Source organism: Stegostoma tigrinum, chromosome 19 (genome assembly GCF_030684315.1).
Source record: "Stegostoma tigrinum isolate sSteTig4 chromosome 19, sSteTig4.hap1, whole genome shotgun sequence".
In the NCBI taxonomy this organism is placed as follows: Eukaryota; Metazoa; Chordata; class Chondrichthyes; order Orectolobiformes; family Stegostomatidae; genus Stegostoma; species Stegostoma tigrinum.
The window spans coordinates 57444518-57461917 of record NC_081372.1 but is presented as its reverse complement, the minus strand read 5'-3'; the positions used below and the strand labels follow the sequence as shown (position 1 = coordinate 57461917).

The 17400-nt window shown below is 40.6% G+C and overlaps 1 protein-coding gene across 3 annotated transcripts in view; it reads left to right on the top strand.

Annotated features, from left to right (window-relative positions):
- pcif1 (phosphorylated CTD interacting factor 1) overlaps positions 1 to 17400 on the top strand; it is a 153970-nt gene that overhangs the window by 98277 nt on the left and 38293 nt on the right. For all 3 annotated transcript variants that reach the window (XM_048549792.2, XM_048549793.2, XM_048549794.2), the window contains 4 exons: positions 1844 to 2006; positions 3003 to 3175; positions 8169 to 8255; positions 14798 to 14982. In XM_048549792.2, coding sequence (XP_048405749.1) covers positions 1844 to 2006; positions 3003 to 3175; positions 8169 to 8255; positions 14798 to 14982 — 608 coding nt within the window. The remainder of the gene's footprint in view (positions 1 to 1843; positions 2007 to 3002; positions 3176 to 8168; positions 8256 to 14797; positions 14983 to 17400) is intronic.

The window sequence follows — 17400 nt, the reverse complement described above, 5'->3', positions numbered from 1 at the left end:
ATTCAAATCCTCCATCTAAACCTGTCACCTATTTTCGAAGGATCTGTATCTCTCTGCTCCCTGCCCATTCATGTATCTGTCATCATTAGATCCATCTTAAATGATGCTGTCATGCCCGCCTCTACCACCTCTGCTGGCAATGCGTTCCAGACACCCACCACTCTCTGCGTAAAAATCTTTCCACGCATATCTCCCTTAAACTTTTCCCCTCTAGTGGTTGAAAGTTTCTCTCTTTCTGTGCTATTCTCCAAAATATTTTGAAACCTTCAGATTTTCTAAATTGCAGGGAATACGATGTTTGTGAATTTTTCCTTTGTTTAACTCTTGGACTCCAAGTATCATTTTGGATTAAATCTGCTCTGTGTTCTCTGTGCACAGCAACAACCATCTCTCCCTTCCTCTTCGCTCCTGTATAGACACAGTCCTTTCTCCATTTATGTACAGGCACAGTCATCTCTCCACATCAATACAGATGTGGTCATCTCTCCAATCCTGTACAGAGAAAATCACCTTTCTGCTTGTGTACAGATAAATTCACAACTCTACTCCTATATATGGAGACCTTTCCACTCTTTTACAGACAGTGTTACATGAACAATCCAATACAAAGTTACATGAACAGTACAGACACTGTAGTGAATAGCCAGATTGCTACTCAGTCCAAGTGCAGTCACTTCTTCATTTGTGTACATTTAGAGCCTTTTCATCTTCTTTAAAAATACAGTCACTTCTCTACTCTGTAAAGACACAATCACATCACCACTTGTAAACATATAGCCTTTATTTCACACTATACAGATGCAATCACCTCTCCAATCTAGTGTAGAAACAGCTATTTCACCTTTACTGCAAGGCCACAGTCACTGTCCATCTCAGTACAGAGACAATCATGTCACTAATCATGTCCAGCCATCTCCCCACTTCTGTACACAAAATCACCTCTTGGTTCCTGTACAGGCACTGTCACCTTTCTATTGCTGTATTTTCAAAATTATCTCCTCACTCCTGTACAAACTTAGTCTCTTCTCCTCTCCTACATATATATAGCTATCTGTCCACTCCTGTACAGACACAATCGCCTCTCCACTCATGTTGAACCACAGTCTCCTCTTGGTCCTGTATGGGCGCAGTCACTTCTTTACTCTTTGTATACGTTCACCTATCTCTCCACTTTTGTACAGGCACAGACACCTCTCCTACATATAGAAACAGTCTGCCTGGTGTATTCCCGCAGAGTTATGGTCACCTCTGCGCTCCTATAATGACACAGCCTTGTCACTACTTCTGTATTTCACCTCTCCACTACAGTATAGACACACTGATGTTTCCCTCCTGTATAGTCAGAGTCAGTTTCTTTCCTTGATTGACATAGTCACCACTTCTTTGCTATATAGGTGGAGTCATCTCTCTCTCTCTCTCTCTCCTGCGCAGACACAGTCATATACTTAGATTCCTGCAGTTCTTCCTATCAGAACCTTTTGAATGCTTTCTAAAATCTTCATAAATGCTGGCACCTTCCCATTCTGAACACGTGAAAACAAAGGTTTGTCTCATTTACTCAGTGCACTGACATCAGTGTATCCATGCAAACTCAAAATGACCTTTAACTTGCTGCAGATTTTAATGCCACTTTCACAAATTGCTGTAAAATCCCCTTTCCACATTATCACATCCTTATCATGAGAGTAAGTGAGTGGGATTGATGCGTTGTACCTAGAATGGACTTCATTGCTGAAGAGGTGTAACAACAGGGAGAATGGAGATGACTTTTGCACGTCTTTTCAAGAGTTAGTTTCGCTCTGCCTGAAGCGATCTGATCTCTTGGACCTTTGCTTATTTGTAGGAGAGACTTGAGCACTTGCGGAAACAGTGTGGGCCCCATGTCGCAGCAGTGGCAAAAGATTCGGTAGAAGCAATCTGTGGGAAGATCTACAACATATCTGGTGAATACGTGAAGCGGGTTCGTGAAAAGCATTTACAGTTACTCAAAGAGTGCAATATATCAGGTGAGTGAGCCACATAGAGAGTTTCACAGATACGAGATTTTGAAAACTGAATTCAAATTTTCAAACTGCTGTTGTGACATTTGAACTCACATTCTGTCTGGTAATCCACCATGATCTGAGAAAACACAGTGTCTGACATTCTCTTAATTATTCAGTACTTTTCATCCGTAACACTCTTCCATTGTGTTGATTGACCTATTTCTGACAATCTCTTGTAATTAGCTTATCTCATAAGAACAGTAATTGGTAATTTACCCCCTTAACCCTATTCCCCCACTCACTGAGAACATGATTGACCGGTGATTTCTTTGGCTAACAAAAGTTATGAGTCTCAGTTTTAAAATTAACAATAGGGTTGTATATGTGAGAGAGAGAGAAATCCAAACTTGCATGTAAAATTATTTTCTGATTCCATTCTTGAAAGATTTGTCAGTAGTTTTAGACTATGCCTCCAGTCTTATAATGAATGCCCAGCCACTGTTAGCTTTACTCTATAGCTGCCTGTATCTGTTCCCTGTAATAACTTGAAAATTGCAGTCAGGCTTTTCCTTAGTGTGGGAGTCAAGAACCCATCGCCTGAAAAGGTGGTAGAGAAAGGAACACTCTTTAAAAATACTTGGACTTGTACCTGAAGTGTTGTAAGCAGCAGAATCTCAGAGATGTTTGTGAAGTTTGAGCAAAAATGTATGTTCTAAGTTGCATGTGTGATCACACAAGAAGCATTTAAAAAGGCCACTCACGTAAGCTGGCCATGCACGAGATAAAATAAAGTGAGGACCATTGGCCGTAACCTATTGCACTATGGACCGATGAAGTATTGGAAAATGGGATTGGGCTGGACAGCTTGTTTTCAGCTAGCTCAGACATAATAGGTCAATTAGCTTCCTGTTTTGTAAAATGTTACATGTGTAATTTCAGATTTCATTTTTTTCCAGAAACATCACTGTAATTTTTAATGTTATTTATAAACCTATACTGGTATTTGTTTTCCTGCAGAAAAGGTAGAGAAACCGGAGGTAATGGACAGATTGGTGTACTGCTACCCTTTGAGACTCGCATTCCCTGCAATCCCACTCCCACGTACTGATTTGCACTTTGAGAATGAACTTGCCTGTTTACGATATAAAGGAGAAGTTAGAAAAATCAGCCGCAACTACTTGAGTAAACTGGTGGGTCATTTATTTGTTCTTTGGCCTGATCATGAAAGAGGAGAGGGTGTGGAATATCTTCTACTTTACTTCTACTTCTACAGTAGCAGCTAGATTCTTCTGCTATGATACAGAATTGTATTGTACTTATAGTGCAGAAAGAGACCATTGACTCTTTTGGATTGTGCCACCGTTCATGCTCCACATGCATCCTATTAGCATATCCTTTTACTTATTTCTCACTCTAGTGCTTATCTTGATCATATTTATTAGCCCTAATTTTGATACCCTTCACAAATACAAATGCCTTCTATACCAAGTCCATGAGCAATTTTAAATCCTTCCATCACCTCTCATTCTTCATTTTTTCAGAGAAAGGAGCTCCAATTGTGCAGCCTTTCCTGATCATTATAACTGAACAACACATAGAACACGTTGAATCCTGACAATGTGGAAGCAGGCCATTCAGCCCATCGAGTCCACAAAGAGCACCTCCACCAGGTTTCCCACCCCCCCCCATAACCCTGCACTTCCCATGGCTAATCAACGTAGCCTGCATATCCCTGGATACTGTGAGGCAATTTAGCATGGTCAGTTCACCTATTCTGCACATCTTTGGACTGTGGGAGGAAACCAGAGCACCCGGAGGAAACCCACGCAGGCATGGGGCAAATGTGCAAACTCCGCACAGACAGTTGCCCAAGGGTCGAATTGAACACAGGTCTCTGGTGCTGTGAGCCAGTAGTGCTAACCACTTTGCCATCATGCCACCCCTGTTCAGGCCTGGTGAATCTTCCTTTTATTTCTTCCAGTAGGTTATGTTGTTGGAATACGAGAAACAAGACTGCAGCCCATATTCAAACTATTATCCAACATGATGTCATAGCTTTTCAGTTCTGTTTGTCTCAAAGAATCCCTATGCTTATTTTTGCTTTTAATATCCATATTAATCCACATTTCTCCTTTTAATAATGCTTTATCTGTATCCCTTAATTTCTTTGTCTTTTGCACCTCATTAACTCAGTATTGCTCTCTTTATTCTTGCTTCAAAAACACCGGTTGAGAAAACTGGGAGGACATTCAAGGACTTAGTCATTTTCATGAGTAATTTATGATATCAGGGTTTTTGCTTTGTCTTTGTCAGTGCTATTCATGTAAGGCACTGGGCAAGATTTTTATCCAGCATCTCACCTGAAAGTGGGCATCCGTGAGAAATTAAGCCAGTGGAAAGTCTGTTTAAGTTAATGGTGGAGAAAATCTTCAGGTCATTCTGTTGCTGTTAAGTTGCTACCACCTCCCCTTGAAGCTGCAGCTACTCTGTTAGTTTCCGTATGATAACTTTCTAACACAGTCATTCATCCTTAAGTGAATTCTGACCAATTCGAGTCATGTTTCATTTTGCTTGGATTTTCTATCTTCTTTCTTAACCCCTGTCTTTGATTCTAAGTGCAACTTCCCTGAAAATGCTATTAACCCAACCGTTATCAATATTAGCAGATAACTTTGATCCCTTTCCAGAAAAGTCATAGCAACTGACAAAGCCATTTTGTTTACAATATGTATCATAAAATTCATAGTGAAAATCTTAAGCAGCCTTAACTTCAGCAATTCCTGCGTTCATATTTATTTGTGGATTGCAAATCTTGCAAAACAACCCCATATTATCCATCAACTTTATGCTCAGGTCATAATCAGACTGCAAACTTTATGCTGAGATCTGGTTAGGACCAGTTACCATTTAACGTGGACAAGAAGTGAGATCCAAGGGAGTTACGAAGAGAATGAAACCAAAAGATGCCATGGTTTGAACACAATAATACTTTATAAGTTAGAACAGTAATACAATCCACAATACATATTCATCATCTTTCTAACATTCAGAATTAACTGGTAAAAATGGATAATAGTGATCCAGAAGCCTACAGCACACATCATGTAATGGACATGATCAATCCTATGGAGTTCTCAGCAATTCCTTCCCTAGATGTTAATGACACAGTGTGTCATAACATCAAATTAAACTTCACAGGGGAACACAATTCTTCACTTTAGCTAATCTGACCTTGAAGTTCTGTCCAGGCATGTTCTGTCATGGGCTGGCTCAATAACTGCTCCTACTCTGATCACGCTCTTTTCCTAGGTCCTGACTTCCCTGGATTCCAAATACAGCACTCTACTGTTCAATCACAGGTAGAACTCCAATTTTTAGTTGACACGTAACTTCACCAAGCAAGAACTTCCCTCTGGATTTTCTCTGAGCTGTAATTTTGCTCAGTTGCATCAAGCAAATATTATTTGTGGCTTTTCAACCCCCATTCTACAATTGTACTGAACTAATAATGCTCACAGGCTTCTGAACCTTCATGGTTTCACCCCACAATGGAGCCAGTGAACTTCACTTGGCTCCTAGGATTTCTTCTGAGTCCAGACGCCAACACTTAACTGCTTACTAATTCATAGAAGTTCTTCCTGCTTTTGTTCTAAATGCACAGACCATCCAACTGCTCTTGACTCTTTCCCTGAAGAACAGCTAAAAATCAGCACTCTAATATAAAGTGCCCATCTCTGCCTCTTTCTCCATCTAACTGCGACCTGGAATTGTTTGTCATTGACCCTGAACTGTCCTGAATGGCCAACTGAGACTCATGAAATTAGCCCTGCCCATATTGCATTATTGTTGTATTTCATCCAGAATGCCATCTTCTCTGGCACACTGGATTTACAAGAAATAGATTTCACTACAGAATAGAGAGTCCAAAACCAAAACCAGGAGACTTGAAATCCATAACCATCCCGTAGTGGGAGGAAGTGCCACCAACTGGAGTTAATTGTAGAATCCCTACAGTGTAGAAAGAGGCCATTTGGCCTATTGAGTCTGTATTAACGCTCCGAAGAGCGTCCCATCCCCCTGCCCCTGTAACCCAACATTTCCCATAGCTAACCAAGTAGCCTGCACATCCCTGAACACTGTGGGCAATTTAGCATGGCCAATCTATCTAACTTGCGCATTTTTGCACTGTGAAAGGAAACTGGAGCACCCAGAGGAAACCTCAGACACAGAGAGAATGTGCAAACTCAACCAAACAGTCACCCAAGGCTGGAATCAAACCCGAGTCCCTGTGAAGCAACAGTGCTAATGACGGAGCCATCATGCTGCCAGAGAATGGGTTGTCAGTCAGTTTGATTGACTGGCACCTCCGGCAGTTTTGACTGTGCCAGAGATAGTTAGTGGATGCTGCTGGGACTGCATCTAGTGCCAAGAAGAAGGCCTACCAAATCCTGATCGCAGGAATGTTCACAGGGTGGTTTTGGTTATCTTGGGAAGAGGGGTTTAATGTCCAAGCAAGAGGCATACTATCTTCTGGAGGATGTCCGAGTGTGCAATGCAAAAGTGGTACTCTGTCACCCATTTTCGTCCTCCAGTTTTAAAAACTTTCCAAGAACAGGACTGCTCATTCCTTCCCAAGCCAGTTATTGATTGGCATGACAGGGCAATATTGGGGTCAAGAAGCTCAATCGACCCTGTTATTTATTTAAACATGGTGGGTGGGCAGCTGATTTCACTAGCACCCACCCTATGTATTAGGAGGGCATGCTCAGGGGTGGATGGGAAGATGGCGGGCTGGGCATCTGCAATACTTTACATGTTTCCCCAGCTGAAAACACACCTAGTTGGGCCACATAAAATTCAACCTCAATACTGAGAGGTGAGAGTGAGAAGCCAGCATCAAGAAACTTGGGAGTCAGACATCTCCTAAATCCCAGAATCCAGCAACCAGACTCACCCAGTTGTAATAATGGCAGACCATAGAAACAAGGCCAGTGCTTGCAGATTTTAGTAATACAAAGCAACATAGATACATAATGCTAGTGCTTATCTTCAAAAGAACTATGGGGCAATGAAAACAAGGAATTCCCTTTAGAGGAATTAATTTTTTGCATTTAAGTTTATCTGAAGAATTTGTTTACCACTGGATATCAGCACTCTTTCTTTGTATGTTTTTATTGATGTTATCTCTCAGAAGATCCCTAAGTGATGATGCACAATATTCATAAAATACTATTTCAGTTTGGCAGGGGCAAATTATCCAACGGTCCTATCTTGAGATAGACATGAGCCAAAACACAGAATAAACATCTCCTTACTCATCTGGGAGCTGGCTAGTTAAAATATATTTCTTACAAGGCACTTCAGACCTGTTTGCAAACTCAAACCATGTGGAATGCTCATCTTTTTGATGATGGAGTAATACGTCCATTGAATTAGTCACTCTCACCCATAGCTTGTAAACTGTTCATTCCCTTTTGGAGGCTTGGGTGTATTTCTAAACCCAGCTAACAAAGTGAACTCGTTCGAAGAGAGGGCGGCACGGTGGCTCAGTGGTTAGCACTGCAGCCTCACAGCACCATGGTCCCAGGTTCGATTCCAGCCTCGGGTGACTGTCTGTGCGGAGTTTGCACATTCTCCCTGTGTCTGCATGGGTTTCCTCCGGGTGCTCCGGTTTCCCCCACAGTCCAAAGGTGTGCAGGCTAGGTGAATCGGCCATGCTAAATTGCCCGCAGTGTTCAGGGGTGTGTGGGTTATAGGAGGATGTGTCTGGGTGGGATGCTTCAAGGGGCAGTGTGGACTTGTTGGGCCAAAGGGCCTGTTTCCACACTGTGGGGAATCTAATCTAATCGGATATATGCAAGCACCCTTGACCTAATTTCTGTTGAGGATGAGACCGCAGCACAGAACAAAATTGACTGAAAAACATGTTGGAAGAATAAGTAATTGGACACTTCTGGACAGAATTAGCAGAGCTGCACTGTGAAGCAGGCAACTGATAATGCTATCATCGACTCCAATCTCCAAGTCGTGCTGCCCTCTAATGCAGTGAACGTGTGGCTGCTTTGTGCGAATTCCCATTCCAGTAGTTCACTTGTACCAAATCTCTGACCAAATGAGTTGGATGAAATCTATTGAAAAGTTATTTGGTAATTAAAACTATTTTTTCCTGTCATTTTCTTTTAGGAACAGCTCTATAAGTACAGTTGTATTGATGATGTGCGATTTGATAAGTTCCTGACAAGAGTCTGGTGCTTACTCAGGAGGTACCAGGTAAGCTGCAACCTGTTTCAGTACACTGAGGAGTGTTTACTCTGACAATAGTTTGAGGTCCACATAAAAGCATGTTATACCCATTATCCTCTAGGCACTGCTTTCAAAAATTTAAGCCATCTTCAGGAACGTTTCCTTAGCTTAATTCCTCCTGTTATCTGCTCCCTGCACCGGGTTTGAATTAATACTTATGGACTGTCAACTAGAGTTCAAGTATTCTCTGAAGTTCTAGAATTCATGGGGAGTTGTCTTAGTGGATTTAGATCAAGGTTGTATGACCATGTGGTTGAGTTTTTTTTATTATTGATACAGTTATTGAGTAATGATCTATCCTGATTGGATTGATTCTCCTGCAAGCTCCCAATTTTAACTTTTGTGCAGAAATGCTACAGACGGTTGCTGTGGCTGCTTGTTGCAGTGCCTGTCTTGACAAAATGTAAAGCCTACCTGCCCTCAGCATGAGGGCTCAATGAGACAAAACACTATTGAAAGGTAATTTCAGCCACCATGCTGTTCAGAGCTAAATAATCAGGCATGTTTGTTGCCTCAGATAAGACTGCAGGATGGCTATTGTCTCCCTTGTGCAAGGGTCAGGAATATCTCAGAGTGGTAACACGACATTCTTGTGGGAGAGGGTGAACAGCCGGTGGCTTCAGTACACATTGGTGTAACATAGAATAAAAGAGGCACGAGTTTCAAAAAGCAGAGTATAGGAATTTAGGAGGTAAGTTGAGAAGTAGGAGGACAAAAATAATGATCTCAGGATGATGACCATGCCAAGTGCTAGTCAAGTAGAAGTAGCAGGATATATTGGATGAATGTATGGTTGAACAGATGGTGCAAGGGGGCAGGGTTTCAGATTCCTCGGGCATTGGAACCAGTTCTTGAAGAGGTGGGACCAGGAAAACTGGATGCCTTACATCTGGGCATGACCAGGACTGATGTCCTAGCATGAGTATTAGCTAGAGTGGTTGGGGAAGGTTTAAACTAAAGTAGTAGGGGAATGGAAACCTATACAAGGAGTCAAAAGAAAAAAAATTGAGCACAAGAACAAAAGATAGAAGGAGAATTAAAAAAGTGATTGGCAGAGAAATCAAGAGCCAGGATCAAACAAAAATAATGGAAATGTAGCATGTGATGTTAAAAAGACAAGCCTTAATGCTTTGAGCCTTAATGTGCAGAACACCCCAATAAATGGATGAATTAATTGTGCAAATAAATTAAAACAGGTATGATATAGTCAGGATTACAGAGCCATGGCAGCGGGCTGACGAGGGATGGGAACTGAATATCCAGTGATATTAAAGTGTTTAGGAAGGACAGACAGAAAGGAAAAGGTAATGGAGTTACACTGCTGGTTGAATAGGAAATTAACACATTAGTGTGGAAACATATTAACTCCAATGATGTGAGTTTTGTATGGATAGAGCTGGGAAACACCAAGGGGCAAAAAAAATTAGTGAGTGCTGTGTATAGATTTTGCCCCCAGAACTATACAGGTGATGTTGGAAATGACATTAAACAGGGTATTAGAGACTCATGCAATAAAGGAACTTATGTAATTATAGATGACGTTAATGTGTATATATTTCGGGCAAATCAAATCTATAGTAATTCCACAGAGGAGGAATTCCTCAAGTGGAATAGTTTTCTGGATCAGTATGTTGAGGAACCAACTAGGAAACAGACCATCCCAGACTGGGTATTGTGTAATGCAAAACGAATAATTGGCAGTCTAGCTGTCTGAGGCCCCTTGGCGGCCATAATGTGAAACAATTTCTCATCAAGCTGCAGAGTGATCTAGTTGACTCTGAGATTAGGATCCTGAATCTAAATAGAGACAGTTACGTTGGTATGAGGCGTGAGTTGAGTATTATACATTGGGGGATGTTACTTAAAGGGACGATGGAGGACAGGCAATGGCAAACACTCAACGACACCTGGGTGAACTGCAACAATTGTTCATTTCTGTCTGGTACAAAAGTAAAATTGGAAAGATGGCCAAACCATGGTTTGCAAGGGAAATTAGAGATAATATTAGAGCCAAGGAAGAGGCATACAAATTGGTCTGAAAAAAACCAATAGACCTGACGAGTGGGAACAGTTTAGAATTCAGAAAATTAAAATAGAATATGAGCGTAAGCTTACAGGAAACATAAAAACTGACTGTACAAGTTTATACAGGTATATGAAGATAAAAGGATTGGTGAAGACAAATGTAGGTCCCTTACATTCAGAAACAGGGTAAGTTACAATTGGAAAAAGAGATGGTTGAACAATTAAATGTATATTTTGCTTTTGTCTTCACAAAGGAGGACACAAATAATATCCTAAAAATGTTGTAGAACACAGAGTCTAGCAAGAGGGAGGACTTTAATTTAAGGTAAAATGAAGAGGATTACTAGACCTCTACAGATGTCTGTTGGACAGCAAAGATGTTTGAGATTAAAGCTGTTTCTTCTTGGAGACAATGGCAGCAAGCTTTGTGCTAATACTGATAGAGTGAGAGTCTTCAAAGTCCCAGAAAAAGTGTTGAGAATGTTGGATTGTTGATTGTTATGTTTTAAACTATTTACTTCTGGTGTATGAGAGTTGGAGTCTCAGGAATAGCTAATCAGCATTTCTACTTGGAGATAATGCCAATGTGATTTGCCTTGCTACAGGAATGGGTTTTGAGAGGGAAGGATCCAAAATATATCTGAAATCTCACAGAGACAAGATTAATCTGCATGATCTGGGACAGCAGCAATGGACAGCAAGACGTTATGGTTCACCCCAGATGGATGGTGGTGGTGTAGTGGAAATGTCGATAGACTAGCAATCCAGACCTCGGGCTAATTTTCTAGAGATGTGGGTTTGAATCCCACCATGTCAGATGGTGAATTTGGAATTCAGTTAAAATGTAGTCAAATGGTACGTGTGATTCCAGACCAACAGTGATGTGGTTGACCCTGGACAATTAGGGATTGGCAATAAATGGTGGTCTAGTCAGTGAGGTCCACATCCTATGAACAAATAAGAAAAAGCAGACACGCTTGGATATAAGCTATCAAATTCAAGGAATTTGAATATCAAACTGAGGCCGGAAGCTTCACCTAGGCTATGTTAGAGGAAGTATCTTCAAGGAGAGTGCCTGACTGTGAAAGATATTTCTGGGATTAGGGGTATCCACGCTGAAAAAGAAAATGATCAGAAATAAACCTTCAGGAGCAATACCTTCAATAATTGAACAGCCAATTTTTTGAGAGAGCAAAGGAATATGCTTATAATAAAGACCCCTACTGTGACATCATTTGCACCATTAATATGATTCAGTTGCCAAAATGGCCATCCACTTCTCTGTTGTATCCAAAATAAGCATCCACCGGGCTACTTCAATTAACTCAAAATAATCTGGTTATTGTAAACAAAACTTGTTCTTAAAGTAGATGACAACTACTGATTAACATCTAAGTTATGATCCATAATTAAGATTATAGCCCCTTAATCCTCCATACAGATACATTCTCATAATGCTGCAAGAGATAATGGTTTTCTTTTTTAAAAAGGCAGGTTGGAAAAAACAACCACTATGTGACAAGAGTCTGGTAACAAAGAATAGTATGTGATACCTCCCACAACCACTTTTTCCGGTTGATGAAGCTGAATTTCTCACAGGCTAATGATAGATATCCACTTCTGATTCTTTCCAACTTGGATTTGAGACCTTGCGAATTAGTCACAATCTAACTTTTCAGGTTTTACCAGCTGACAGGAATACTGTTATTTGGTAATTTATCAGGTTCCTGGAAAGTATGACTGAGAACAGGATTTCAGGAGACAGGCATTTAGCTTCTTGAGCGTCTTCTTTACTGTGACTTCTGGGTCTGTAGAACAGATAAATCCAGAGAGGGTGATGAAGCAACCATTAACATAGGCTTGATGTTCTCTTGAAAGCTAGGTTTTCTCAGTAAGTAAGGCAATAAACCGTACCTCTTATCTCCTTGAAAGTTTTACTTGGCAATTTCTCCAATGTCACTTGATTTCCAGTGCACCTAACCTTCATTGAACTGTTGGCATCATTTCCAACAAATCACATGATGAAATAGAATTAAGTCCAAGAATGCCTAAAATCTTCCTGTTCTTTTTCTAAAAAAAGTAAGATAAATAAAGACTGATATTCTCAACACTATTTAAAGGACAACGTAAAATATTACTGCAAAATGTATTTTTGCTTGTGCGAAAAGAAATAGGAATATTTTATGGTTTGAAATTTGTCATTCTTTCATTTGTCATGATGACTGTGAGACAAATAGCTTTGGCAATATGTCTCTCTTTTCAGTAATGTTCATGTTCTGTATTATCAAGCAAATGCCTGTCAGTATTCCTTTGTAGATTTTGTCTCCCCCTTATGACTTGCTTTGCTATTCATCCCTATATTGTCAATAAATTGGCTACAATATGGTCAGTCTTATTGACATACAATATAAGTAGTGAAGTCTCAGTGCTGATCCCTGTGATAGTCGCACTTAGTTACAGTACTCTGACCTGAAAATGACCCATTTATTCTGACTCTGTTTCCTGTTACTTACAGTCTTCTTTCCAATATAATATATCACTTGCAATAGCATGATCTCTTATCTTTTGCAGTTACATTTATGAGGCATTTTATTGAATGCATTTTGGAAATCCAAATATTTTAAGTATATGCTGGTTTTATTCATCCATCCTGCCTGTTCCATCCTCAGAGAACTCTAATATATTTGTTAGACACAACTTCCCTTTCACAAAACCATGTTGAACCTGCCTAAGTATGTTATGCTATGCTAAGTGATCTTCTCCTACCTCTTTCATTTTAGATTCCAATACTTTTTCAATGACAGAAGCTAGTCTTACAGGCCTGTATTTTTCTGCTTTAAAGGTGTTAAGGGATGTGAGCCAAAGACAGGTATATGGCCACAGGTCAGCCGTGATCTCATTGAATGTTGGAACAGTTTGAGGGGCTGAATGGCCTACTCCTGTTCCTATGCGTCCTTTCTCCTTTCTTGAAAAGAGTTGCTGCATTTGCAATTTTTTAGATTCACTCGGCCTTTTCCACAACCTGGAACATTTTAGAAGAGTGCAACCAATGCATCCGCTACATTTACAATATTAGAATGCACACCTTTAGCCCTTGAGGACTTGTCAGCCTTTAGTCCTATTAGTTTTAAGACAGTGGGCCACCATTTACCTCACAGAAGTTAGCTGATTTATGTAAGTCACAGGATTTGCTATCACAGCTAAAATGGCCACCAGCCCTTTCTTTTGTACTTTCATGGAATGTAGGTCTGTATTATGAATGCACCTTCTTTGCCCGATAAGTCCTGGAGTTGGATCTAATCCTGCTATGCCTGAAGATCTGCTGCAATGGGATAGTATCTTACAGTGCAACAGTCCTTACAGATCAATAGTTCCTGGTCATGCAGTGGTTATTTGCTATGGAGTTTTAAGAATTTATTCAGGAAATGCAGATCCTCAGGGCCAAGAACTGCCTTCTCATTTGTTGATTTCGAATTGATTAGTTCACCTCTTAGACATGAGGAGACACTCCTCAGTGATGTATGGCATTGCTCATGTCTGTCCACAAGGTTATAAGGGATTTGCACTGAAGCTGCACAGGGGCCTGACCTGTCCTGAACCTGTTTAACAAGGACCATTCTCACTATGCTATTTCAAAGCTTGCCATTTGACAGATGGGATTTTGCACGAGGAACTTGTTAGTGACTTCCCATCTTCTCAGTCCTTGCTCCAAAGAATGTTGGCTCAGGAAGGTTACTCCATCAGGGGAATTGAGTTGGAATGCAAGCAGCTGGTGGGTTGAACTGCTTAACATCGACTAGGTAAATCTGGCGCAGCATTGATATTTTCAGCCAGCTTTTGGGTTTTCATCAGTTGGGGTCTGAGTGTGGAGAATGACATCTGTGAGGACCAGAAGCCAGAGGAGGAGTGGTCAGCATTGATGCTTGTGGTTGCATTCAATTGAGTGTCAACAAAATGCCAAGCAGTAGACCAGTAAAATACTGTGATATGTTGCAATACAATAGAACTGCTTAATACAGTAGTCCTTTGCAGGACAATTGCAGGGCACTGCATGGTGCAGTAACCACTTGCAGTGCAGTAGCCCCTGGCAGTGTGGTGGCTTTTACATTGTAATAGTCCCTTGCAATGAACATGGTGCTGATTGTAATTGGAAACTGCATTAGTTCTGTTCAGTTACAGCTGATGTGAAGAATCTGAGTCTGTCTATTGTGAGTAAAAATACCAGTAAAATATTGAAATTATGAGAAGTGGGTGCTACTTTAGCAATCAGCCTGTTTTGTATGCTGATATTTACAGACTGTTGTCTTGCAACCTTGCAGGAATACCTGTGCTATTCTGAGAAAGTAAGTAACTTGCCTTGGTCTTCAGCAGCAATAAACTACCAAACTGTGAATGGCTGCAGCTTATTGTCAGAAAATAATGTACGGCTATGCTAACAATTGATAGTGTAAGGATTTTACAGTGCCACATTTGTTTTGTTTCAGTCCATGTTTGGTGTTGGGACACACGAAGGCACTGGCTTTCAGGGGGCTCTACCAGTACCTGTGTTTGAAGCTCTGAACAAACAATTTGGCGTAACGTTTGAGTGTTTTGCCTCACCACTGAACTGTTATTTCAGACAGTACTGCTCTGCGTTTCCTGACACTGATGGTTACTTTGGATCCAGGGGGTGAGTCCAACTTAATAACTAATTTGTAATGAATATATTGTTAATGGCTGATAGTGTTGTGTGATCAATCTGTTAGTAAACCTTCCTTTTGAAGCAGGGGGAGTCCGTTGGGTTATTTTCTCTGCCTTTTTCTATAATTGTATAACTTTCAAAGTTTCTTCTTTTCACTGTGATGATTTGTACCATATTCATTATTTCGGCAGAGTTTTTCGTGTAATGCCTTATTTCATGTTGACTCACTTAACATGGTTTCACTTTAACTTGGTAATAATGTAGTGATAATACCATATTGTATTGCCAGTTTCACTTTAACATTATTTGGCACAGACTTCTGTGCAAGTGACCTCACATAGGTGCTTCCGTCCTTGTTCTCAGCCCCTCTTAGTCCACCTACAGCGGCATTTGCCGCCTGGCTTTGCGTTCGGCCCCTGCTCTTACCAAAGTCCTTAGGGTCTGTTTTTTAACTACACTTCTCCTGGTTCCCATTCTGAATTCATTTGGAAGTCCTGGACTCCATCTAGTGTTAGAAGCTGGTTGGTGCAAATAACCCGAGGACATAGCTGCTACCTGCACTGACCAACTTCTGTCAATAGAAGGAGCCTGGTCAAACTAAATCAGTTCAGAATCACAGACTCTTACGTTGTGGAAACAGACCATTTTGTCCAGCTTGCCCGTGCTGACCAAGTTTCCCAAGCTAAACTTGTCTCGTTTCCCTGCATTTGTCCCAAATCTTTTCACATTAGGCAACTGCTGCACTTTCCCAGTGATCTGGCAAGGCTGTTAGAATAAAGGCTACTGGTCTGATGATAGTGTTATACTTTGCTACCTATGGTCACTACAAACTGATTCCAGCACCCAGGGACTATATTAAGATCAGCTACTCTCAAGACCACCTCTACCTCAAGCCTCCTTCCCATTCTTTCCCCACGGAATTGCAACATTGCCCCTTTTTTGAAAGTTACTGCAAAATGTGCTTCCACTCTTTCAAGCAGTAGATTCCACTTTGATGTAAATCACTGCTTATTTTAAAATATCTTCAGAACATATGACATGTTATGTCGCTTCTGGCTGTTTTGCCAATTACCTTAAACCTGTGTGTCAACAGAAACAGTTTCTCCTTATTTACTTAATCAAAATCCTTCCTAATTTCAAACACCTCTGTCAACCACAACCAACTCCAGAACCTACTTGCTCTGAAAGCCATCTTCTTCAGTGTCTCTACATCACCAGGCTGGCATTCTCATGACTCTTCTCCATGCTATTTCTAAAGCTATGATATCTGTCCTAAAATGTGATGTACAGAATTAACAGTACTCCTGCTGAAGCCTAAGTATTGTTTTATAAAAGACTTAATACTTTCATATGTACAAAACAAGATATGTTAATGAGGTTGTTGACTTGCTCGCTGAGCTGGCTTGTTTTTATTCCATGCTAGGTGACATCATCAGTGGAGCCTCCAATGAAGTGATGTTATTCTACTCCACTTGGAATTTATACTGTCCGGTCCGTTATAGTGAGTAGTGTCATTTCCGGTTTTGATTCGTGTGGGTTTGTATATGGGGCCCAATACTGTATGTTTGTTGATTGAAGTATGGGTGGAGAACCATGCCTCCAGGAATTCTCATGTGCATCTATGTTTGGCTATGGTTACCTTATCCCAGTTAAATTGATGGCCTTCATTGTCTAAATGTACCGATATTAAGGAAAGTTTTTTGTGCTGCTTTGCTGCTAGCTAACATTCATGTATTCTGGAGCAAACCAGCATGACAAACTCTCCTTAATGTCAGTACATTCAGACAATGAAGACCATCAGTTTATCTGGGACAAGGTAACCGTAGTAACCTAAGCCAACCATAGACACGCACGGGAATTCCTGGAGGCATGGTTCTCCACCCACACTTCAGTCAACAAACATATAGCATTGAACCCCCATATGCAAACCCACACAAATCAAAACTGGAAATGACAGTACTCACCATAACAGACCGGAGAGTATAAATTCCAAACAGAGTAGAATAACATTGCTTCATTGGAAGCATTGATGATGCTATTTAGCATGGTGATGAGACGTCTGAACAAAAACAAACCAGCTCGGTGAGCAAGTCAACAACCTCACCCACAACCCAAGCTACAGATCTTTGCCAAAACTTCAAACTTATATTAATTGTCATTAAGGAAATTGAGTATTAGACGTGGACGCTCTTCTGATTTTTGAAAATTGTTCTGCATTGTATTGTTTATTGTGTTTCTTTTATGTTTAGGGCATGTTTTGTTTTGTAAGTTATTTCAGTTAGGAATGTATAGTGCTGCCCAAGCAGGGTACAGTAATACAACTTGAATATTGTTTTTTCCAGTTGAGGTATGACCTAAGGAACCTAATTCTGACCGAAACATTGATTCATGTGGGAACCGATGTTT